This window comes from Mus musculus, chromosome X (genome assembly GCF_000001635.26).
Source record: "Mus musculus strain C57BL/6J chromosome X, GRCm38.p6 C57BL/6J".
Classification (NCBI taxonomy): domain Eukaryota; kingdom Metazoa; phylum Chordata; class Mammalia; order Rodentia; family Muridae; genus Mus; species Mus musculus.
The window spans coordinates 8,193,661-8,219,448 of NC_000086.7; the positions used below are offsets into that span (position 1 = coordinate 8,193,661).

At 46.7% G+C, this 25,788-nt stretch overlaps 1 protein-coding gene and 1 long non-coding RNA gene across 19 annotated transcripts; one reads left to right on the forward strand and one right to left on the reverse strand.

Moving 5' to 3' along the window:
- Positions 1–185: 185 nt before the first annotated feature.
- Positions 186–12,888, reverse strand: Porcn (porcupine O-acyltransferase). 14 transcript variants are annotated; one of them, NM_023638.4, is made up of 15 exons: positions 12,715–12,865; positions 11,905–12,073; positions 10,536–10,728; positions 10,132–10,175; positions 9,709–9,890; positions 9,499–9,629; positions 9,366–9,383; positions 7,998–8,012; positions 7,784–7,909; positions 7,516–7,616; positions 5,726–5,802; positions 5,571–5,634; positions 5,407–5,492; positions 4,315–4,425; positions 186–617 (listed from the first exon to the last, which is right to left on the reverse strand). In NM_023638.4, the coding sequence occupies exons 2-15, from the start codon at positions 12,038–12,040 to the stop codon at positions 516–518; spliced, it is 1,386 nt and encodes a 461-aa protein (NP_076127.1). In that variant the 5' UTR covers positions 12,041–12,073; positions 12,715–12,865; the 3' UTR covers positions 186–515. The 14 variants fall into 14 exon arrangements, 9 of the variants coding, with proteins under 9 accessions (NP_076127.1, NP_665914.1, NP_665915.1 ...); XR_878030.3 differs by having other exon boundaries at positions 188–617; positions 4,315–5,244; positions 12,715–12,888; NM_145907.4 differs by lacking the exon at positions 9,366–9,383.
- On the forward strand, positions 12,047–24,252 carry Gm33135. Of its 5 annotated transcripts, none has more exons than XR_878043.1 (3): positions 12,047–12,130; positions 23,831–24,031; positions 24,121–24,252. It is a non-coding gene; the product is annotated as a predicted gene, 33135 (long non-coding RNA). The 5 variants fall into 5 exon arrangements; XR_386882.4 differs by lacking the exon at positions 12,047–12,130 and adding an exon at positions 12,836–14,631; XR_878042.3 differs by lacking the exon at positions 12,047–12,130 and adding an exon at positions 12,836–13,011.
- The last annotated feature ends 1,536 nt before the right edge of the window (positions 24,253–25,788 follow it).

Sequence of the window (25,788 nt, forward strand, 5' to 3'; positions counted from 1 at the left end):
CATCATAGACTCATTAGCCAATCACAGACCATGTTGAATTCATCGCGAATAGATCACAATTTTATTTTCCCTCTCCACGATTTTCAGTTTCCAAACCTTTATGTGTGGTGGAATTTCTTTGCTTTCCCTTTTTCCCCTCTGATCAGTGAAAAAAAAAAAAAAAAACAAAAAACCAAAAAACCGAGCCTGTTGTGTAAGTTCTACTTTTATTCGACAATAACAAACTGCATATAAAAAAGGGAGACGGCAGGCGCAGAGGCCCTGGATCTGCTCCTGTCTGCTTTCCCAAGTATCCATCGTTCCTTGGCCCAATAAGGACCACCCCCTTCCTGCCTGGTGGCGGGGTGAGGATTGACAGGCATAGAAAGTTGTGTGTGTTCCTATGTTGTGTGGAGGGGTGTTGGGGGTCAAGAATGGATAAGGGAAAAGGAGTAGAGAAAGGGTCTTTTCTCATCCCCCATCAGAGTTGGCACCCTAAGGAGGGGTATTGAAGGGGATTATGATGGTCATATGCCTCAGCCTATGAGACGGTAGAAGATCCAGCATCCAAAAGTGACCCAGTGACTGGCCCAGCTGAGCTCTGACCACTTGTGGACAGTGTATGCCATGCCGTAGCCCTGTGGGAGAGAAACAAGTCATGATTTTGAAATTCAACAAGGACAGTGAGTCTCCGGAAAACCCATCTCTTGCCCAGGGATCTTTGGTATTTCATATTCCTGAGTAAAAGAAGGGTCTAGGTGCTTATCAAGGGTGACCAGATACAGTTTGGTTTCTTCTTCTTTAAAGATCATTTTAAGGGGCTGAGTATACAGCTTGATGGGAGGGTCTACATGGGGAGGCCCCAGGTTTTGATTTCCAGCACACCAAAAAGAGTTATTTTAAAAATATGTTGGATGTGGTGGGTCATGCTGATCCCTGAGGTCGTTTGTATATGAGACCACTAGAAATCTGAGTGTCTACCAATACAGGACAAAGTAAACCCTGACAAATTCTTGCAATGAAAAAAAAAAAAAAGGAAGACTGTGTACTTAAAAAATTGGGGGAAGCCAGACGTGGTGATGCACACCTTTAGTCCCAGCACTTAGCACTTGGGAGGCAGGCCGATTTCTGAGTTCGAGGCCAGCTTGGTCTACAGAGTGAGTTCTAGGACAGCCAGGGCTACACAGAGAAACCCTGTCTCAAGGGGAAAGAAATTAAAATATAGAGTGTATGTTTTTGATATGCTTTGAGGAAGTGGGTTAATAGAATAAAATTGAATGTGTGCACATTTTGCAGTGAGTCTCTACAATACTTACTTTTTTGGTTTGTTTTAGGGGTGCTAAAGATCACATTCCAAGCATGGCAGGCAGACAAAGGCTCTACCACTGAGCTATACTCCCAGCCTTAAAGTCTTTTTTTTCAAGGCAGGGTTTGTGTGTGTGTGTGTGTGTGTGTGTGTGTGTGTGTGTGTGTGTGTGTAGCCCTGGTTGGCCTGAAGCTTACTATGTAGACCAGGCTGGCCTCAAACTCACAGAAATCCACCTGCCTCTGCCTCCTGAGTGCTGGGAGTAAAATCATGTACTACCACAGCCAGAACTAAAATGTTTTAAGAAGTGGTAAAGCCTGACATGGTGGTGTGCGCCTATAATGTCGATTTGGGAGGCTGAAACAAAGAGCAACGTTTTCTCTAAAAAGAAACCAAAGTGGGCTTGACGGCTGACTCTCGTAATCTTTCTTTTTCTCAAGACAGCGTTTCTCGGTGTGGCCTTGGCTGTCCAGTAACTTCATCTGTAGACCAGGCTGGCCTTGAACTCAGAGATCCGCCTGCCTCTGCCTCCTGTGTCCTGGGATTAAAGGCGTGTGCCACCACTGCCCAGAGACACAAGTAATCTTCACACTAGGGAGACTGAGATTTGACAAACAAGTTTCAAGTCAGCCTGGACTGAAATGATAATAACAACAAAACAAAACAAAACAAAACAAAAAAAAACACCCAGAGCTTTACCTACTTACTTTTTTTAGGAGACAGGGTTTCTCTGTGTAACCCTGGCTGTCCTGGAACTCAGGCCAGCCTATAGAACTCCATGAACCAGGCTGGCCTTGAGCTCAGAGACAGGGCCTGCCTCTGCCTCCTGAGTGCCTAGCTGCAAATTCAGATTCTCTACACTCAATCTGAAGGAAAAACTTTTTTTTTAAGATTTATTTATTTATTATATGTAAGTACACTGTAGCTGACTTCAGACACACCAGAAGAGGGCATCAGATCTCATTACAGATGGTTGTGAGCCACCATGTGGTTGCTGGGATTTGAACTCAGGACCTTTGGAAGAGCAGTCTGTGCTCTTAACCACTGAGCTATCTCTCCAGCCCAAGGAAAACTTCTAAAAAAATATTTGTAATTAGGAAAGTAACATGAAATTTTATTTTCAATTAAGAATTTAAAAATTGGGGATGGTGAGATGGCTCAGCGGTTAAGAGCATCAACTGCTCTTCCAAAGGTCCTGAGTTCAAATCCCAGCAACTACATGGTGGTTCACAACCATCTATAACAAAAATCCAATGCCCTCTTCTGGAGTGTCTGAAGACAGCTACAGTATACACACATATAATCAATCAATCAATAAATCTTAAAAAAAAGAATTTTAAAATTGGGGAGAGATGGCTCAGCAGTTAAGTACGTTGGCTGCTCTTCCAGAAGTCCAGTATAATGGGCGAGTTCAATTTCCAGCATCACCTACGTGGTGGCTAGCAGCCATCTGTAGCTGTAGTTCCATGCGATATGATGTTTTCCTCTGGTGTATATACATGCAGACGGGATACCCATATATATAAATCTTTTTAAAAAAATTTTAGGGGCTGGAGAGATAGATGGCTCAGCAGTTAAGAGCACTGACTGCTCTTCTAAAGGTCCTGAGTTCAAATTCCAGCAACCATATGCTGGCTCACAACCATCCGATCATGAGATCTGATGCCCTCTTCTGGTGTGTCTGAAGACAACTACAGTGTACTTACATATAATAAATAAATAAATAAATAAATAAATAAATAAACAAATAAAAATAAAAGTACTTTGAGGCTAGCCTGGTCTATATAGTGAGTTCCAGGGTAGCCAGGGCTACACTGAGAAACCCTGTCTCGAAAATAACAACAAAATTAAAAAATTGAACTACTAGAGAGGCTAAGACAGAAGATACTGAGTTTGAGACTCCTATGACATCCTATCTCAAAAGAAAAAAAAAAAAGAAAGAGAAAAAGTAAGACACCCCCCCAAAAAGGGCAAATTTTAGATTTTTCAAAAGCCATATGAACTAATTTTCAAATTGAGAATTTTTTTTCAAAGTAGGGTCTCAGTTATGTTGCACAGGTGGCAACACTCCTGGACTCACAGGCCATCCCTGCCTCAGCATCCCATGTAGCTGGCACCTGGATGTGTGCACTACCACTACAAGGAACATAACATTTTAAAGCAGGATCCAGGGCTATCGACGTAGCTCAACTGGTACATTGACTACTCTGTACACAGGAAGCCCTGGACTCTGCCCCCAGCACAGCATACTGGACCTAGAGGCACAGGTCTATAATGTACCTCAAGGGAGGTGGCGGCAGGATGATTAGAAATTCAAGGTCATCTTTGGCTCCATAATAACCTTGAGACCAGTCTGAGCTACACAAGTCAGTCTCTCCTGTCCTGTCCTGTCCTGTCCTGTCCTCTCCTCTCCTCTCCTCTCTTTCCTATCCCTCTCACGTGTGCACACCCACCCACCCACCCACATCCACACCCATACACAAGGCTGGGGTGTGTAACACAGTAGAGTGCTTACATGCCTTGCATCTCTTGGTTTGGTCTCTAGCAGACCACAAAACTGGGTGTGGTGGTGCATGCCTGTAATCCCAACCCATTAGGAAGTACAGACAGGAGGATCACCTTGGGGAAATACTGAGTTTGAGGCCAGCCTAGAATATCTGAGACCCTGTCTCAAGCAAAGCTACAAACAAAAGTAAAACCTGGGGCTAGGAGGTATAGCAAGTGTATCTAACATGAAGGAGGGCCTGGATTCACAGTTCCTAGTAGTTAAAAAAAGAGAAAAGCCTGGATTTTGTATTCTATTGCAGGAGAATGCATTTTAGAGGGTAAGTAAGTAAATATTGCAGTTTAGTCAAAGGAAAGAGCCAGCAGCATGACTGAATTTGAGAGACAGTGCGAAGATGAAGGAAGGCATTTGTACAAGCTAAGACACATGGTCCTGGCTTGTTCTCACTGCCTTGGCCTTCAAGGTTCCCCCAAACAGTAACTGCCATCCCTGGTTTACCTCCCAGCCCAGGGCCCCACCTCACCTGCTCCTCTGTGGTGTCGTCCACATCGACATCAAACAGGGAGCCCAGGTAGGACAGGTGGAAGATAGCCAGGGCCCCAAAGAGCAAGTTTAAGGCTCGTACCCCCAGGCCCTGTGGTGGACAGATGGATATATTTGGCAGCTGGACTTGGTCACTGTCCCCCACCACCACCTGTGTAGGGAAGCCCAGGGGGAACACAAGGCACTGTGGGTCCCAGGATGCCCAGGGTACCCCAAGATAGGAAAGAGATGGTTCAAGGAGTCTCTTATGGGAGCTCAGAGGTATCCAAGGACGAGGGTGTTGGTAACCACGAGGGCGTCCAGGTTGGGGGAGATGCGAGCGTTCAGGCAGAGGAGCAAGAATGTGGGGTTATGGTGATGAGCATCTTTGCCGGGTGGGAGACAAATGTGAGGTTGTCTGCATTTTTTTTTATGGCAAACAGAATGAAAACAACAACAAAACCAAAACAAACCCCGCCCTGACCTAGAGGGCCCATCTTTCCCTTCCCCCTCACTCTCTGCTCAAGCCACACTGTTGCTCAGAGGCCCACGTTGGGGTGGGGCTTTTTACACTGGGTACCCCCTTTTCCTGAGAAGTTTCCCTCCCTTCCCTTCTTCACTTAGAAGAACTTAAAAGTTGCCTCACCCAGGGAGGCTTTCCTGGCCTTCCAGTGAAAAGGGAAACCACCACCACCATATGTCCCATCCGCGTCCCCTTATGCTTAGTGCCACTCGCAACCTCACAAGCTATTCTTAGCCTTGACTGACTTTCCTGTCTACCCAATTAAAATCTTTGTCCCACAGGGCCAGGACTTTGGCCTGCTTTAGTTCACCACTTTGTCTCCAGCACCTAGAACCAGCAGGTGCTCAATAAATGTTCAGTGGGGGAAACGAATGCCAGGTGAGTATACAGCAGGTGCTCAATAAATGCCTGTTAGAGAAACAGATGCCAGTGAATAGAGGGGAGGCTTTAGGGATGGCTCAGGCACCAGAAGAGGAGGCTGGGTACCCGGAGACAGATACAAGATGGAGACAGAAGTGACATTTTTGAAGGGCAGTGTTAGGTACAAGGTTACCCGTGATGAACCCTCACCAAGCGATGCCGATGTGAACAGTCTGGCAGACAACGCTTTGACAAGATGCAGGCACTGAGGATCTGAGCCAGGCGCTTTCTGAGGACTGGACAGTATGGAAAGGTTAGCCCCAGCCTCCCATGAACCTTCCACCTGTACTGTGCCAGGCTCTGTGTGCACTTACCATGTTCCACATAAGTGATGAATGCCAGGGACAGCAGCACAGCAGCCAGGTGGAAACTGAAGCCCTAGAGACCCGGACAAGGGGACAAGGAGAGTGAAGAGGAGGCTCTGAATCCCCCCACCCACTTCCCCTTGTTCATGGTCTGTCTTGCTTACATGCAGGAGGGCACTGGCTGCATAGGTGACCAGCACAGCAGAGAAGGTCCCCAGGCGAAGGGCATTTTTGAAAACATCTACAGGTGGGAGAGACACAGGTCAAGATTTCTGGAACTCCCACCAACTTTTCCAGAGAATCACAGGTAGGATGATAACCATAATCTGTAGGGGACCCTCAGGATAACATCTTTAGGATGCCCTCAACTGTCACAAGCCTGAAAATGAACTCCCAGTCTGCTTTAGTCGGACTTCCCAAGGTCAGTCAGAGCCAACCCTGCAGGCTTCCAGGTCCTCAGGACAAAGTTCTCCCTTCCCACACAGTCACACTCTTGGCAAATCGAATCAGCTCTTCCTTCAGAAGCCCACTTCTCACCATGGGCTGTTGCCACCACTACTGCTAATCCTCAGTCAGCTACAGTGGGTGGGCCTCACTGCCTTCACCCCATCCATCTTCCCTCCACTTCCCTCCGTCGAGCCAAAGGGGTTCAGTTACGATCCAATATCCAAATGACTCCCCTCTGCCGGGTGATGGTGGCACATGCCTTTAATCCCAGCACTTGGGAGGCAGAGGCAGGCGGATTTCTGTGTTTGAGGCCAGCCTGGTCTACAGAGTGAGTTCCAGGACAGCCAGAGCTACACAGAGAAACCCTGTCTGGAAAAACAAAAAACAACAACAACAACAACAAAAACCAAAACCAAATGACTCCCCTTGGATCCCAGCCTCACCCAGAGTGACTGTCTCTCAAAGAAAAAGCCAAAGACTTCTTAGGTCCCAGAGCCTCTTGAGGATCTCTCTGAACTCATGTCCTACTACTACCCCTCCCTGGGTCTGCCCAAAGACCTTAAGTCTTCCAGTTCTGGGGATGCAACTCTGAGCCTTACAATGGCCCACCATGGAGCCATGTCCCCATGCCCCCAATGATTGTCTTGCCGTCTCTCATATACACCAGGTGAACTCCCACCTCAGGACCTCTGCACCTGCTGTTCTCGCCATCTGTTCCATTCCTTCCCCCACACTCCTTGTTCCTTCACTTTCCTCAGTGAAACGTTCCCTGGATAAATTATGGATAATTCCCAGACCACTCCTTATTCCCTCTTTCTCGTTTCAACATCATTACGATTTACTGTGGCATTGACCACTACCTGACTTACTGCATAATCTTTCTTATTGATTATCCACTCTCCAAATTGACAGTTCTAGCAGGTTAGCAAATGTTGTGTGGTTTTGTTGTTGTCCCTAACATATCTTATTTTTGAGACAGGACCTTACGGATCCAAGGCTGACTTAAAACAGCTCTATACAGCTGAGGATGACCTTGGATTTCTTTTTTTTTAACATTTTTTTTTTAGATTTATTTATTTACATGAGTACACAGTCGCTGTCTTCAGACACACCAGAAGAGGGCATCTGATTACATCCCATTACAGATGTTTGTGAGCCACTGTGTGGTTGCTGGGATTTGAACTCAGCACCTCTGGAAGAGCAGTTAGCGCTCTTAACCACTGAGCCATCTCTCCAGCCTGACCTTGGATTTCTGACTGTCTAGCCTCTACCTCTATAGAGCTGGGACTACAGGCAGGTACACACCCAGTTTGTACGTGGTGCTGGGGGCCAAATCTTGGGCTTCATGAATGCTAGGCAAACACTCTATAAACTGAAATAACACTAACAGCCCCTGGTGCAGCTTGAGTGCCCATCACACAGTAGTTGCTCAGTAAATGTTTGCTGTACAAATGCATGAAAGGCCCTGGGTCACCAACTATTCTGGAGTGGTGACTGGGTGACTCACAATTATTTAACCAATAAGACATGGGCAGGTTCCAGCTTGTGACAACTTCCACCATGGACCGGGGCAGCTCCACATTCAACGGTCTAGAGACTGTCAGGTCCCTGTGGGCAAAAAACAGACATTCCATTACGGTTGGAATCTCAAGCTATCCGGCTGCTATAGTTTTTCTTTTTGTCTTGACTGGTCCCTTCCCAGGAGCACCACCCACCGCCCTACAGTTCCTCCAGGCAGCACCCTGTGGGAGAAGGGGCCCCAAAGCCCTCCCCACCATTCCAGGTGGTCCTTCTCCTCCGTGAAGCCAGCCCCGGCCAATGTGGCTGTGGCCTCAGACAGAAAGCCCACAAAATAGTTGCTGAAGTGGAAGGAGACAGCACTCTCGTAGGCTCGTAGCCACCTGTGAAGGGCCAGGAAGAGAGGCATTACATTTGGGCCCCGACACGATACCCCCCATGTTTCATGGCACCCCGGCCTTACAGACTCACCTTACCATGGTGCCCCTAGGGCCCCAAGGGGTCAGGAATGCAGCAGAGAAGAGAGAAAAGAGAGTCAGAGAGGGCCTGGAAGTTGGCCTGAGTTCTTCATAGATAAGACAGAAACATGGTAGCAAAAGAGGCAGACTATGATGGTCACACACACACACTGTCAGGTGATAGGTTTCATGTGGCCCAAATGAATGGGCGAGCTGGCATATGACATGGCCCTACACGCTAAAATGGCCTCACAGCCAGACAAAAGGTTCTCAGCCTCTCAGCTCTCTAACCAGATTTTGTCACCTTCTAAGACAATAAAATAAAATCGTTGTGAGATACAGAGACAGTTAAACACTCACAGTGCACACACACACTGTCAATTTCCCAGACAGTGTCAAAAGCAGAGAGCATCTTGTACATAGGATTAGGCCTGAGTTTTGTGCCCGGCTGTTTAACTCAGGGACACTGGTCAAGTGATTCCAATTTTTGGAGTCTGTCTCTCCCCTCTCACCTCTCTCTTTTGTTGTTTTCTTTTCCCCCTTTTTTCTTTTTTTGAGATAGGGTTTCTTTGTGTAGCCCTAGCTGTCCCAGAACTCCTTTTATAGATCAGGCAGTCTGGCCTTGAACTAAGAGATCCGTCTGCTTTTGCCTCCCGAACACTGGGATTAAAGATGTGTGCCACTACTGCCCGGTTACTTTTTGGAGTCTTGCTCAGTATCAGACAGAACCAGGAGCCAGTAAGTACAGGAAGAAAGTCACACAATCAAACCGCTAACAAACAGCTAGATACAGTCCTGGACAAACACAGACACAGGCTCACAGCTTGTCACAATCCTTTCCTCGGGTAGCAGCAAGCGGTCTGAGAAGGCAGACAAACTGGCAGAGTCAATCATAAGCGGGCACACTGCATGCTGTACAGGCAAACCAGAGTTACAGATAAGCCAGAATCACCCACCAAGGTTTACCCTAGCCAGTGACAGCCACACAAGCCCACCACTGATGATGCACAGCCCAGCCAGTCAGTATTCTCAGTTCCACACTCAGGGGAGTCAGTGGCCACAGGCAAACAAGTCAAATTATCTGGAGTCACAGACAGTTTAGAGTCACCAACTAATACACACTTGCCGCTTCCCATTTCAGTCATAGAACTTGTTTCTAGTGGTACAACAGAAGGACATCCAGACACAATAGTGTTGGAGTGTCAGTCACACATGGAGTCACAGAGCCAAATCTTGGTCAAACAGACATCCACAGACAGACACACTTGGTCTCTGTGCGGTAATGGGGTAGATGGTCAGCCAGATTCAGATGTCTGGAAGCAATTGGCCCAAGGCCCAGCCCTGGTCAGCCCACTTGCCCTCAGCACCTGCCCTCATTTACCTGGCTTTGCGTTTCTTGCTGTAGTAACAGAAGACAGACAGAAGCATTAAGAGACAGGCTCAGAATTGGGAAGACCCAGCCTTCTACCCAACCCCCTCACTGCTACACGGGGGGCCTTGAAGGCTGTGCTCACTTGCGAAGGAGTCGGTCACCGTCGAGGGGGATGAAGTAGGGGAAGAGGTAGGGGCCCACACAAGTGGACAGTACAAGGCACAGCAGGGCCAGCGCCAGGCTCCGGGCCACCTTCTTCAGCCATCGGCGGCTCTGTGGGATCAAGGATCCATGAGCACTGCCCCATGGCGGCTCCCACAGTCCCTGCCCACCTGGCCACCCAGAAGCTCACCAGTGGGCGGCCTTGGACAGCCTGTAGGTAGCTGTGGAAGGATATCCAGGGCCCAAAGACGATGGTGCCCACAAAGTAGAGGTAGCCCATGAACTCCACAGGTGAGGGCACTGCACCCACCTCGCCCCGGTCCAGGTCGAAGCCCAGAGACACCGCCTTCATGGCCACGATCATCTGGGCCCCTATGTGTGGGGCCCATGGTCAAGTGTATGGATAAGAAAGCATGTCACCATGAAAGATAGGGCGCACCAAGTGTGAGATGAGAGGAGAAGGGAGACACAGTGATAGGTAGAAAGAGACAGAGACAAAGATGTCAGGGGAAAGGGAAGCCTGCACTGTATGGTGGTTGGTTTATGAAGGGGAAGGTCCAGGAGGGCTCTCAGGAGGTGAGGAGGGCAGGTGGGAGGGCAGAGAGCTACCCACCTCGCATCTTGTGCCATGTCACGGTGTCCACCATGTGCATCTCACTGAGGAAAAAAGGTGATGGTCTTGGGCCTATGCCTCCTAGGGCTTTGGACACTACCGGGGGCACGGAGGTATTGAAGGGGTTCTGCCTTCCTAACCCATATAACACATTAAGAAAAAAAAAATCCCCAGGACCCCCTCCTCCAGGGAAAGCCCATGTTCAACCTATCCTGTACAGCCTCACGGAAGGACACGTGTTTCAGGTCTCCTTCTGGAACACTCGTCATCCTCTCTGGTCCCTGACTCCTTCACTTTCTTAGAATCTCATGCCATCCTATCTTGGACCACTTCATCAAGGCCTTGGGGACCCCCCCCCGCCTGCCTTCTGCCAACAAGGGGAGGGTGAGGATGCACACCCATACCCCATGAGCAGGTAGATGAGGATGGTGACGGAGAGGAAGACGCCTCGGTGGGAGGAGTGTCGGCAGAGGAACAGCACGAGGTAGCACAGGAGGCTCAGCAGCACGACCCAAACCATGTGCAGCTGGAAGAAGTGGTAGAGGCTGAAGAAGCCACCTGCCACGGTGCTTGCATGCTTCAGGTAAGACGGTAACCCTTAGGGGGAGAGGGAGAGGGAGAGACAGAGGCAGGGTGGGAAAACAAGAAGCGGGAGGTTGGTAGGCTGGCAAGAGAAGAAGGACTTGGGCAAAAGCCTAGAACATGCTGGGGTCTAAGGGGACCCAAAGCTGGTACTGGAGAGCTGGCACGTGTGGCAAGGCCTGGGTTTAAAAAGCAACATCTACCAAGGACATTTCAGGGACCCTGAAAGGAAAATTTATCAATTGATGTTGGACAGGACTGCATCCATATTAAAATGTCACAGGGGTGGGGATGATGGATGCGGCTAGGGTTCTGTATGGGGTGGGATTGTTCTCAAGGACCATATGCGGAAGGACTTGAGGTGAGGGGTCCTGATGCCATCAGGTTATTGAAATGATTCAGAAAGAGGAGGACGGGATAGACAGGCAGGAAGACAGAGCAGTCTATTGTGGCTAGCTGTGAAACCAGGGTGACTGGCTTTTATATGTAAATGTATATTAATATTGTTTCAGCTTTTCAGTAGCTTTGACATGTCCCAAAATAATAAAGCTGGGGGGGGGGGAAAGAAAGCACCCACTTAAGATGAAGAGGAAAGAGTTGATTAGAGAACGTTTGATTTTCACAAATGCCTGTATCCTAGAGGAATCCTGGGGATTTCAGAACTTTCCCATTTGGATATTGACTTTGCTATAACTGCAGGAACATTATAGAATCAAAGAATCCAGAAATTTCACAATGTCCTGATTATAGACATTCATAATGTCACATTTTTGGAAGTCCAGCATGTGAAAATGTCAACTTGGCAGACTCTTCATACCTAGTAACTAGGACGCTTTGGGATAGGATACTTGTAACAGCAGCATTCCAGGATCTGATTGGAACACCTTGGAACACAGACAGTTCCGGATCCCACCGTCTCAGAGTGCAGGAATGCTGAAGGTCATGTCTTGGTTTAACAGGATGTGGCTTGCCATGGTGTGGCTTGAGGTGGCTGTATGTAAAGGATGTGTTGTGGTGGAATTGGGGCTTAGCTTAATGGGATATGATGGGGCTGGACCTGTAGGGACCTGCTTTGGCATTGCAGGACGTTGCATGGTAAGATGTGGTGGGGTAAGGTGTAGTTTGATATCCATGAATGTCACAGATAAGATAAAATCTGTTGTGGTGGAACACAGTTTGGTAGGCACTTACCCAGCCTCCAAAGGAGGCGGCAGGCGAAGCAGATGGTAAGAAGCAGCCAGATCTGGTCAAGGCCCTGTTGGACAGTAGGCAGGAGACAGCCCTGCAGTAGCTGCTGGAAAAATTCCTGGCGGCTGAAGGTGGCCATTGTGGACCCACACAGATGGATGGACAGATGGAGCTGCCAAAGGGAGGACACAGAGGGAGTGAGATGTCCGTGGTGCTGTCCACAATCAAGGTTGGGATTTGAGCACTCAGGACTTCAGCTTGGGGCTGCCAACCCCCCAGGGTGCTATTGGAAGGCTTTGGGGGAGGATATGAATATCAGGTACATCGGGCTGAGCCACCAACTGTGATATCAGCGGGTGTTCTGGATGCCCTGTGACCCGCAGGGAATGAAGGACCTTGTGTATCTAGAATGTTGTTAACAGTCTTGTTCAATGATGATAAAAATGATATGCATTCTAGACCTATATATCAAATGGGGCGGAAGAAGTGGGCTCCTTCGTTTCCAAGGTAGTCACTCAATGTGGAGTGCAGAAAGGGGGAGTCTGTGACACTTAGGGGCCGTGTGCATCTCTCCTTGTATGGATGTATCTTCCGCGAGCTTCATCTCACCCTACTCAGCAAAAAGCCGGCAACAAAGCCTTGCCCTGGTCGAGGGACTGCAGGAAAGTGGAAGTGCCGGCAGGGAACATAGCAGGGAGGGAGTCCTATAGGTGATGCGGACTAGGTCCCAGGACAAGGGGTATAGATCCGCGCCCCGCAGGCCAGCTTAAGGATGGGAACGTGGGAACCGCGCGCACACTACTGGAGACCTACCTGGCAGAAAGGAAGCCGTGGTCCTGGGGGCCGGGGACGCGCACCGCTGCCACTGTCGCCACCTCCTCCTGGCAGCCTCCCCCGCAGGCCGCAAGGCCGGGACCAGCAGTGGCTCCCAGGGCGGCGCGGCCGAGCGGGCCCTTTAAATCCCGGGGCGGGCTAGCAGCTGAGTTCCTCCAATCCGAAAGCGGGAGCGGGGCGGGGACCAGGAGGAGTGAGCCCGAGCATCGCGAGGAGGAGGAGCAGGATTGAGGGGCGCGGGGCGCTGGAGCACGTCGGCGCACAGAAGGTTCACCGGTACCTTTTTCAGGCCACTTGCCATTCCAGCTCAGGAACGTTCGGGGCGCAAGAATTTCCCAACTTCCAAGAAAACACTTCCTAATGATTATTTTATAAACCTTGAGAATCAGAATGGAAAAGATAGGGAGGGAGGGGGCTAGCCCCTTTTCTGCCAAATGCTCGCCCCAATAGTCCCTCTTGCATTCATACTGGCGTGACCCTTGTCACAGCTGGAAAAAAAAGCCATTGTTTCTCCTTTTCTATCTCTTAAGGAATCTGAAGGAATTTCCAAGTGTTCTTTAGCCCCAGGGAACAGATCGAAGCTTTTGTCCGTAATGACTGTGTCACCTAGGAACACTCACTAAGTGCCTTATCGACCCCCTAAGGGTTAGTAGTCGGCATTTGGTTTATCATTAACTGAATTTGTTTGCTTAATTCCTCAATAGAATGGGCCCTGTAAAGAAACTAGAAGGAGGCTAAGAACACGCGCAAAAAAAGAAATAAAAAAGAAAAAAACCAAAAAAAACCAACCAAACAAACAAACAAAAATCCCAGGATCTGATAAAGATCTGTCTGTATTGGTTTCTGTGTATCAACAAAAGGGTTTGTGCAGCACTATTCTCTACTGAACCTGAGATACAGTCTTGGGCATTCAATTCTATTCTTAGGCTGATGAAACCTTCAACTCCCAAGAAGAGCCCATTTCCCCTAAGGCGCACTTATAGGGCATTAAGGGGGCTTAGCTCCAAATGTGAATGTGAACGGAGAAACACACCCAGGTCAATCTTGACCTCATTCTGACCCCAGGAGCTAAGGAAAACAGGTTCTAATAAGATTAATGCTTGGCTGTATGGAGTTAAGGAAGTTGTGCCCATTCACTCTGGGCGGTGTCCCTTTCTGTTAAACAAAAGGGCGGGATTAGCAATTCTTGGTTAAGAGAAACTGCCTGTTTCTGTCCCTGCTGTCTGAAGATGCAACCCATGGCCTCCTTGTGCTTTCTAGGTAAATGCTCAGTCGCTGAGCTTTTTAACATGTATTCAAATGGAGTAAATTAATAGTCACGTTTACAAATGAAAAAAAATATTTAACACCATGGGTATGTATATATGCATACATACATAAATATTTACATCAGCTAACATTTATGCACAAATACAACGTCCTTTCCTCTAAAGTAATGCAAGGCTGGATGTCTCAGTGCTTAAGAGTACTTGCTACTCTTGCAGAGGACCTAGATTCCCAGAGCTTACATGGTGGCTCACAACTATCTGTAACTCCTAAGTACCCTTGTGCTATGTATTCATACATAAAAGAAATCGAAATAACAGTAGAATACAGCTGGTATGGCTGCACCTGCCTCTAGTCTCATCACTGAGAAGGCAGAGGCAAACTCTGTGAGTTTGAGGCCAACCTGGTTCACATATTGAGTTTCAGGCTTTTCAGGGCTATGTAGTGAGACCCTGTCTCAAAAAAGAAAGAACTCAAAAAAGAAAGACAGAGAGAGAGAGACAGAGAGAGAAGAGAGAGAGAGAATTTTGGGCCATATAGAAAACATGTACAAATCAATAAGAAGAGAAAAACTAATACGATTGATAGTGGAAGCAAACAGGCAATCCAGAGCAGACAATATCTGAAATGGTAAGTGTGTGTGTGTGTGTGTGTGTGTGTCTGTCTGTCCTGTACTTCAAAGTCTGTACATCTTAACTAAATTTGCATGCCTTTGTGGGGAGATGGGTGCAGAGTCTCACTAGTCTTGACTGGTTTGAGTTCACAGAGCTTCACTACTTCTTCCTCCTGAATTCTGGGGTTAAAGGTGAGCACCCCCACAGTTATTTGTTTTGAGGCAGGGTATCACTATTTCACTGGGGCTGTCCTACCTGGATAGAGCAGGGTGGCCCTGAACTTACAGAGATCTGCCTGCCTCTGCCTGGGATTAAAGGGATGCCCCTTTGTGCCCAGGTCCATTTTATTCAACTTACTTATAAATAAATTTATGGATTACCTTTTATGTGTACGGGTGTTAGCCTTCCTCTGTGTCTGTGTGTCACAGGTGTCCCTAGAGCCCAAGCAAGTCAGGTCAGAAAAATGCATTGGATACTCTGAGACTGGAGTTACAACTGTGAGCTGAGCTGCTATGTGGGTGCTTGGAATTGAACCCAGGTCCTCTGGAAGAGGAGCCCAGTGTGCTTAACCCATGACTTATGTATGTCTCCAACCTCCCTTAATTTAATTGATTAAAAATTTTATCGATGGGGAGGATGGATCCACATCTGCCATGACAGATGTACGGAGATCAGAAGCCAGTTTGGCAACCAGAGCCTTTATCCTCTGAGCCATCTCAACAGCATCCCTGACACTCCTTCCCATCCTTTTTTTTTTTTTTTTCGTTTTTTTTTTTTTTTTTTTTTTTCCAGACAGGGTTTCTCTGTGTAGCCCTGGCTGTCCTGGAACTCACTCTGTAGACCTGGCTGACCTCAAACTCAGAAATTTGCCTGCCTCTGCCTCCCAAGTGCTGGGATTAAAGGTGTGCGCCACCATGCCCAGCCCCCTCATTTTTCTTAAAACAGGGTCTTATGTATCCCAGTCTGGACTCAATATATAGCTGAAGATAAACTTATGATCCTCTTGCCTGTACCACTCAAGTGCTGGAATAAGAAGTCTCATGAGCTGTGTTATACTATTAGTTTTCTGTTGGTTTCGGTCTCCAATTTATTTTATTTCATTTCATTTTTGAGACGAGGTTTCTCTGTGTAGCCTTGGCTGTCCTGAAAGCTCCTCCTTGCCTCTGCCTTGCAAATGCTGGGATTAGAAGCATTGCCACCACTGCCTGGCTAGCCTCAGTGTTTTCTTATCTTTTAAGATCTTGATGGGTTTTCCCATTTGTTTTGTTTTTGTTTGTCTGGATGTTTATGCAGGTCCGTTCCTGAAAGGAATGTTCGTCATTGTGGATTTATCTGATATGATTAGATTCATATGTATTTAGGGCAAGAATTCCACAAAGGTGATGCTGTGTGCTTAGTTAGCAGGAGGCACAAGATAGTGAACTGTCTCAATACTGTTGGTATTTGCATTGGTCAGTTAATTAAGGCAGTATCCTACAGGTTTCTTCATGTCACACGTACTTTTCCTTGTATCTAGTGTCTTCCTGGGAGCCTTTTTTTAAAGACAGGACTTCCTTATCTCCAACTACTAGGAGATACTGGAGATTGTGCAATTTGTTTCTCAACTCCAGAGTAGACACACAAATTTAGCATCCATTGGCGGTTCTTGCCAGAGGCAATGTCTAATCTGATGGTGGCCATAAGATAAAAGAGCTCTTTTTTTTTTTTCCAAGACAGGGTTTCTCTGTGTAGTCCTGGCTGTTCTGGAACTTGTTCTGTATCCTCAAACTCACAGAGATCTGCTTGCCTCTGCCTGCCTAGTGCTAGGACTGAAGGTGTGTGCTACCACCACCTGGTTTATGATAGCTTTCTTTTACATGGTATAGCTGGGATCTTAAGGCCTTTCTGTATAGCACTCATAAACTTATTTTAATTGACAGGTTAAAACTAGTATTTACTTGCTTTTTTTTTTTTTTAGGGATAATATCTTGCTAGGTTGGCCCCAAATTCCTAGGTCCAAGTATAGTGCCAGGGAAGGGTTAGTGATCCCCCCCAAAACAGTCAGGAGCCAATCTGATGCAAATCACAGCAGGATCTTTATTTTATTTGAGCTAGCTCGGGCCCCCCAGAGCACCACATCATGCAGGACAGTATTGGGGGTGGGAAATCCTGGACATCTATCGGGGCAAGGCTTTTTGTTTTTTGTTTTTTTCGAGACAGGGTTTCTCTGTATAGCCCTGGCTGTCCTGGAACTCACTTTGTAGACCAGGCTGGCCTCGAACTCAGAAATCTGCCTGCCTCTGCCTCCCAAGTGCTGGGATTAAAGGCATGCACCACCACGCCCGGTGGGGCAAGGCTTTATAGAATTCTATAAGCAGGGGTATGTGTGTGTTTAAGCATCTAATTGGAGAGCTACCATGGCCTTTGGCTGGTGCTGGGAGTCATATCATAAACTTAACTTCTGGGGGATTTGTGGAGGGGTAACTGGTAAGTGGGATATCATTTGAGATATAGATGAATGCGATGATTTAAAAGAAAAAACCTTAATTTCTATTTCCCTCTGCATTGGTGGTTGTTAGGCTTGTAACCTGGGGATGCAGATCTGTTGGGGGAATAACCTGGAGATGCTGGTCTTGTTGGGGATGAGCCTAGAGGCTGGAGCTAGGTTAGGGTTTTGTTGAGGTGGCAGGGCAGTGGCGGGGGCGGGGGGTGGGGGGTGTAACTTGGAAACTATTGCTAGGTACCTGCCTATTGGTTTACCTGATAACTTAGGCTAGGTTCTCTGAAATGAGGCTTAAACCTAAAGCATCTAGCCTCTCCCAAGCTCTCTTCCTTCCTTGCCTTGCTTCCTGAGTAGCTAGGACCACAAAGATGCCCACCATTGCCCTGCTCAGTTTCCACGTTAAAAGAGAAAAGTTGCTTGGCATGGTGGCACACATCTTTGATTTCCAACACTTGGAAGGCAGAGGCAGGTGGATTTCTGTGAGTTCAAGGTCAGCCTGGTCTACACAGCTAACTCCAGGACAGCCAGGGCTGCACAGAGAAACCCTGTCTCAAAAAGCCAAAACAACAACAACAAAAAAGTTCAGATACATGTTTACTCATAAGTCAGCCAAATATGTATGACTCCCCTCGGGGGGGACAAGAGAGGGTGTCAGATCCCCTGGCGCTGCAGTTACTAGAGGCTGTGAGCCACCCTATAATGAGGTGGTGAAAACCATTAAATTCAGGTCCTTTGGAAGAGCAGTATTTTTCTCTTCATTCTCAGCAGTTAAGAGCTGCTGTTACTGAAGATTCAGATTCTAGCACCCACATGGCAGCTCACAGCTATCTGAAATTCCAGTTTCCCAGAATCCACTGCGTGCACAAGGAGTACGTTGGGGTTCAGGAATTATCACACAAAACATATGAGCCCTGATCTCTGTTAAGCAAGAACAGCTTATTGAATGCACACTCTAATACTGGTCAAGCCACGGATATAGCTCAGAATTATCTGAACTATGACAACGGATATCTTTTTCTGTCAGCTTATAAAGGAAAAAAAAACCCATACAAATCATGAGTTCATACACGGGTGTAGGAAGTGCTGCCTGGTGGTCAGCTCTGACTCAAGGTATTTCAGACATAACAGTTCATAGTGACCTTGGATTTGATGGGTCCTACGAAAAGCTTTGTGGAATTTCTTAAGATTAGCAAACTTCATACAGAACATTCAGAGCATACAGGGTATGTGGACAGCCTGTCCTTGCTCTGAGCCAAGTTACTTCACTGTGTCAATAACTAGCAGGCATGTTACAGCAACAATATGAAATAGCTGACAGGGATGGAACCAAATGACCACAGCTATTCTGAGTCCGGGAGGGGTAGACCATAGCAGGTTATGCAGGTAAAACACTCATACCCAGAAAATCAAAATAAATAAATTTTTAAAAAGAGAGAGAGAGAATGAGAGAGAAGGCTGGACATGATGGCACATGCCTTTAATCCCAGGACTCAGGAGGCAGAGACAGGTGGATCTCTGTGAGTTTGAGGCCAGCCTGGTCTACAGAGTGAGTTCCAGGACAGCTGAAGTAACACAGAGAAAGCCAATCTCAGAAAAACCACCATCATCTCCATCACCACTACTACCACCCATCTCCAGAACTCTTCATCTTCACACACTGAAATTATAAACTTAAACGCTGATTCTCAATATCTCTATCCTCTGCCACTGGTTATTGTCTTTGGGCTGTGGAGAGCACCCTCTCAGAGGCAAAGGGGAGAAGGGATGGTATGAAGAACTCTTGGAAGGGGGACCAGGAAGGGGGGCAACATTTAGAATGTAAATAAATGAAACAATAAAAAGGAAAATGTTTATTTTTATTTAATGCACTTGGGTGTGTGTGTGTTGTCCTCAGGGGCCAGAGAAGGATATCAGATCCTTGGGAACTAGAGTTTCAGTTGTTGTTAGCCATCATTTGAGTACTGGGAACTGAAGCCAGGAACTCTGTAAGAGAAAATGCTCAAGAACTGAGCCATCTCTCTAGCCACCCTTGCCTTCCTCCATTGTACTTTTGTCCAAGATTTTGATTGTCCTAAGCACCTCATAGAATGATATTTGCACTCTTGTGGCTGGTTTATTTCATTTAGGGTAATGTCCTCTAGGTTCATCTTTGTCATAGTATGCAGCTTGCTAGACTGTGCGCCATCATCTACACTACATCTTGTTTATCCATTCATTCATCAAAGGACATTTGGCTTGTTTCTCCTTTTGGGTCATTGGGCTGCTATGAAGATGACTGAAAACATTTCTTTAGGTCTCTGCTTTCAAAAGCTTTGGAAATATATGAATATATGGTATCAAGATTAATGGATCTGGGGGTGGGTGGGTATGGGGGACTTTTGGTATAGCATTGGAAATATAAATGAGCTAAATACCTAATAAAAAATGGAAAAAAAAGATTAATGGATCATATAGTAGTTAATTTTTTTGTTTTTTGTTTTTTGAGACAGGGTTTCTCTTTGCAGCCCTGTCTGTCCTGGAACTCACTCTGTACACATACATGTATACATACACACATGTACACATATATGTACACATACACACATATGCACATACATGTATGCACACACATGCACATACATGTATATATACACATATGCACATACATGTATACATACCACATATATACACATACATGTATACATGCACACATATTTAAATGAAGTTACACCATTAGGGTGATGATGCTTCTTTTTTTGTTTTTTTGTTTTTGTTTGTTTTGTTTTTTCGAGACAGGGTTTCTCTGTGTAGCCCTGGCTGTCCTGGAACTCACTCTGTAGACCAGGCTGGCCTCAAACTCAGAAATCTGCCTGCCTCTGCCTCCCAAGTGCTGGGATTAAAGGTGTGGGCCACCACCGCCCGGCTAATTTTTAATTTCTTGAGGAAGCTCTATAACTTTTTCCACAGCTGGGGCACCTGTTCATATCCCCTTTTCACTTTCGGTTATTTTACTTATTTTCAAAGTGTATGAAACATTCAGGTGGTTTCAAAAGGCAAAATCATACGAAAAAAAGTAGTGTCTTCTCCCAGCCTTGAATTTTTTGAGACAAGGTCTCAAAGTTTCTATGTATCCAAAAATGACCCCCAACTCCTAACCCTCCTGTCTCCCACCTCAAGTACTGTGATTACTGGACCTAGCTACTGCACACATCCTTCCTTTCTTTAAGATAGTGTCCTGCTGTATAGCCTTGGCTAGCCTGGAAGCTGGAGTGATCTTCCTACCTCTGTCTCCTCAGTATTGAGAACACAGGGATATGGCATGGAATCCTCTTCCTTCTCTCTTATCTTTTTTGTTTGTTTGTTTTGAGAGAGGGTCTCTTTCTGTAACCTCGGCTATCCCGGAAGTTGTTCTGTAGACCAGGCTATCAGGCTCTGGCCCGGAACTCACAGAGAACTGCCTGCCTCTGCGCCCTGTGATTAAAGGTGTACAACCCACCACCTCCACCACCTGAGATAGTTTCACTATGTAGCCATGGCTAGCCTGAAACTTGCTATGGAGCTATGTAGAGTTTGAGGCCACCTGCCTATGCCTCTCTAGTGCTGAGATTCTCAGAGTTTGCCATGATACCTAGTAAATCACATCTATTGATTTATTGATTTGTGTCTTGAATGATTATGACTGTGGCTGTCATAAAACAGTAGACTACTTTTGGGATGGACTCACTGTGTAGCTGTGACTTGCCTGCAACTCGCTTTGTAGACCAGGCTGACCTTGAATTCACAGATTCACTTACCTCTGTGCCATGGTTTGAATATGCTTGGTCCAGCAGTGGCACTATTTGGAGGCATGGCCTTGTTGGAATAGGTGTGTCACTGTGGGCCTGGGCTTTAAGACCTTCATCCTAGCTGCCTGAAAGTCAGTCTTCCACTAGCAGCCTTCAGATGAAGATGTAGAACTCTCAGCTCCTCCTGCACCATGCCTGCCTGGATGCTGCCATGCTCCCACCTTGATGATAACGGACTGAACCTCTGAACCTGTAAGCCAGCCCCAATTAAATGTTGTCCTGTATAAAGCTTGCCTTGGTCATGGTATCTGTTAACAGCAGTAAAGCCCTAAAACACTCTGTTTCCTGAGTGCTGGGGTTACAAGTGTGCACCACTACACCCAGCTAGGTTTATTGATTTATTTTTGAGACATGGGATCATGTAGCCCAGCCTGGCCTGGGATCGGCTCAATAGCTGCAAATGTCCTAGAGCTCCTGACCAGTGCTGCAATTGGCTGGGATTACTCCGTTCCATTTCTTTCTTCTTCCTACCCATTGTCTTGAGGAACTGACCTCAATAGGTTTGATTTGGTTTTTTTTGTTGTTGTTGTTTTGTTTGGCCTTTTGATCTATTTCTATTTTCTTTCTATAAAGAATAGGTATATGTACATATTTTATTTTTTTTAAGAATTATTGATTTCATATATGGGTGTTTTTTCTGCATTTGTTTATGTGCACTATGTGTGCCTGGTGCCTGAGTCAAAAGAGGGTGTTGGATTCCCCCTGGAACTGAAGTTAAGGGTGGTTGTGAGCCACCATGTGGGTGCTGGGAACTGAACTGAGATCCTCTTCGGTAAGAGCAACAAGTGCTTTGCACAGCTGAATCTTCTTTCTTTTTTTTCTTCTCTTTCTTCTCTTTCTTTCTTTCTTTCTTTCTTTCTTTCTTTCTTTCTTTCTTTCTTTCTTTCTTTCTTTCTTTCTTTCTTTCTCTTTTTTTCGAGACAGGGTTTCTCTGTATAGCCCTGGCTATCCTGGAACTCACTCTGTAGACCATGCTGTCCTCGGACTCAGAAACCCACCTGCTTCTGCCTCCCAAGTGCTGGGATTAAAGGCATGTACCACCACTGCCTGGCTGAAAATTTCATTTTTTAAATGATTTTTTGACATAATTTTTTAAAAAAAGATTTTATTTATTTATTTATTTATTACATGTAAGCACACTGTAGCTGTCTTCAGACACTCCAGAAGAGGGCATCAGATCTTGTTATGGATGGTTGTGAGCCACCATGTGGTTGCTGGGATTTGAACTCTGGACCTTCAGAAGAGCAGTCGGTGCTCTTAACCACTGAGCCACCTCTCCAGCCCGACATCATTTTTTTTTAAATTTACTTTTACTATTTTATGTGATGAGTGTTTTGCTTGCATGTATGTTTATGTATCACATGCATACCTGGTGCCCAAAGAGGTAGTGAGCCTCCGTGTGGTTACTGGGAGTCAAACTCAGGTCCTTTGCAACAAAAACAAACGCTCTTGACCACTGAGCCAACTCTCCAGACCCCTGAAGATTTCATTTTTTTTTTTTTAAAGATTTATTTATTTATTATATGTAAGTACACTGTAGTTGTCTTCAGACACACCAGAAGAGGGAGTCAGATCTCGTTACGGATGGTTGTGAGCCACCATGTGGTTGCTGGGATTTGAACTCCTGACCTTCAGAAGAGCAGTCGGGTGCTCTTACCCACTGAGCCATCTCACCAGCCCAAGATTTCATTTTTTATTTATGTGCATGTGTCTGAATGAATGCCACATGTGTTGCAGGTACTCTTGAAGGCCAGAAGAGCTGGAGTTCCAGGTGGTTATAAGCTGCCTGACTTGGGTGCTGGGAACTGAACTCAGGTCCTAGGGACGAGCACTAAGTGCTCTTAACAGTAAGCCATCTTATGGCTCATGTTTATTACATCATCTTGTTTCTTTTCTTTTCTTTTCTTTTTTTTTTTTTTTTGGTTTTTCGAGAGAGGGTTTCTCTGTAGCCCTGGCTGTCCTGGAACTCACTTTGTAGACCAGGCTGGCCTTGAACTCACAAATCCACCTGCCTCTGCCTCCCAAGTGCTGGGATTAAAGGTGTGTGCCACCACCGCCTGGCCATCATCTCCTTTCTTAACCAAAGGCTTACATATTACATATATGAAAAACAAAAACAAAATGAAACAAACAAACAAACCAAAAACCTTGGCTGGGCAGTGGTGGCACACGCCTTTAATTCCAGGCAGGGCTACATAGAGAAACCCTGTCTTGAAAACAAACACTAAAACCACAAAAACTGTATACTTCCTTTTTGTTCTGGGAAAGCATCTATGCTAATTCAAGCTGGCTTTGAATCCTTGAGATGAAGAGATTCTCTTGCCTCAGACTCCCAAGTAAATGAGCTCAGGTGTGTCTTTGTGTGTGTGTGTGTGTGTGTGTGTGTATGTGTGCCATAAACATGCCTGAAAAGCACTGTAACATGGAGCCAGGCTCCTAGTCCTGGTTTCTTGACACAATGTCCTCCTATGGAGCTGGTTTTGACGCTGAGCTCCTGCCTCTGCCCAGTGACTTGATGGTACAGGTGTTTGTGACCATGCCCAGTAGAAATAGGGAGGCAGAGGCAGGCGGATTTCTGAGTTCGAGGCCAGCCTGGTCTACAAAGTGAGTTCCAGGACAGCCAGAGCTACACAGAGAAACCCTGTCTCAAAAAAAAATCACTTTAAAATGTATTGTGTGTATGCGTGATGAGCAGGGACATATGCCATGGCACATGGAGTCGGTTCTCTCCTTCCATCTTTATGTGAGTTTCGGGGTTCAGAACTCAGGTTGCCGGGCATTGAATGGTAAGTGCTATTACTCCCTGAACCATCTTAGCACCTCAAAACCAGTCTTTCTTGCTGCCATCTAATAGGCCGGGTTGGTTTGAAGATTGAGGGATTTAATTTCACAAAGACTTGTTTTTGCAGAGCAATTATCACATTGTTGAAGCCTTGGCTGGTGCCTACACCCTCCCACACAGGACCTCACGCTCCCATAGAAGCCACCCACAGAGGCAGCACCTTAAAGTGTGATGTGGTGAGCAACGCAAGTGGCCATCTGTGGATAGACATATATGACTTGAAGCCGGCTCAGGGGCTGAGTAGCTAGCTAGCTAGAGCATTTGCCTGGTACATATCTAAAGCCTCGGGTTCTAATTAAATCCTCTGAACTAGAGGCAGCTTTAGAGAGTAAGCTTTTCTTTTCTCTCTCTCCGCAGGATCCCAGATTTCCCAAGGCTTCCTTTCGACTACGACAAAGTGTGACAAAAACAAGATCTGTCTGTAATCTTGTCTGGGAACAGAGAAATAAACATTGTTCCAAAAAGAATAAATGGCCAAATATCTCCTAATCCTGCTGGTATGATCTGTTTCTTTTTTCCTGCAGTGCTGGGGATGCAACCCAGAGCCTTGTGTGTGTCTAGCAAGTCCTCCGCCACTAAGCTATGTGCCCAGTCCCCCCAACCCTGGCTAAGAAGCTTTCTTACCACCGATCACAGCTTTAGCCTCCCCTGTACTCTACTATCTCCTTGTTGTGACTTAGCGAGGCACTCGCTAAGTCCTACCCAGAGCAATTCTTTAAACATCCTTACCTGGACTGGTTGTGGTGCCGGGTACTCAGGAGGCTTCCCCCCTCCCTACCCCAGTTTATTATACAGCTCTGGCTCAAACTCAACAGTGATCAACCTGCTTCAGCCTCCAAGTACTGAGATAACAGGAATGTGTCACCATGCCCAGATAACAGGGGTCTCTTGAGGTCAGACATTCAAGAACCAGCCTGGGAAACGGAAGATCTTATCTCAAGAATTAGTGAAGTGTGGTTGGCAAATGTCTGTAATCCCAGCACTTAAGAAACCAGTGTACCAGTTAAGAGCACTGATTGCTCTTTCAGAGGTCCTGAGTTCAATTCCCAGCAACCACATGGTGTCTCACAGTCATCTGGAATAGTCCTCTTCTGGTGTCTCTGAAGAGAGGGACAGTGCACTCATATACATAGAATAAATACATTTAAAAAGAAAAGAATTCTATGAAACAGGTCCAAACACTCGGGTCCAGACAGCTTACTTTATATCCCAGGTTGGGCTAAGCCTCCTGGGATATTTACAGACGTGCATCACCGTACTCAGTTCCTTAATGACTTATTCAAGTCCCACAGTACACTAGTAGCTGTGTGGAGGGGTGGGGGGTATGTCCAAAACACATGGGTCTGGTCCCTAGGCCTATCCTGGTCAAGAATGGGTCACGGACCTCCCTGACTTTGTCCCCAGCCCCACCAGTTTCTCTGTCCGATGCGGTAGTGAGACCTCTAAGTGGAGGTAAAGGGACACTCAGGCGCTGACATCTTGGATCCAAAGATCCTTATCTTCTGTCCCTATCTGCCATCGAGTGTTTTTCCCAGAGCCTGTTACCAGGAGCAGAGCAGACCTCATTCCTTTGCCTAGACTTTCTTCTGACACCTCTGTGCTTTGGCCTGTGCAGTGCCTTCCAACCGGAATGCCGTCTCTTCCCTTCTCATCTGGAGCTCATGCCTTTTCTGTCAAGACTCAGCTCCACATTACCTCTGAGATAATGCTACCTGTGAGGTTGAGAAGGCCTTCCAATTTCCTGTCCCACTTTCTGGATTTCCTCACCACGAACCCCTTTGACCTGCCCATCTCCCCAAGTACCCATCTCTGGCCCAGTGTCCACACTGCGCTCCCCCCCCGCCCCCGCCCCCGCCCCGCCCCCGCCCCAGCGAATGTAGACTGCCAGACCCCATCAACGAACAGTAAGGCTACTACTGGGGCCTCTTTCTGTTTGGCGAGCGTTTGTGCAGAAAGGACAAACTGCAGCAGTATGCTATGGCACTGGGGTAGCCCCAAGGCCTATTTTTGCCCATGGCTTTCTGT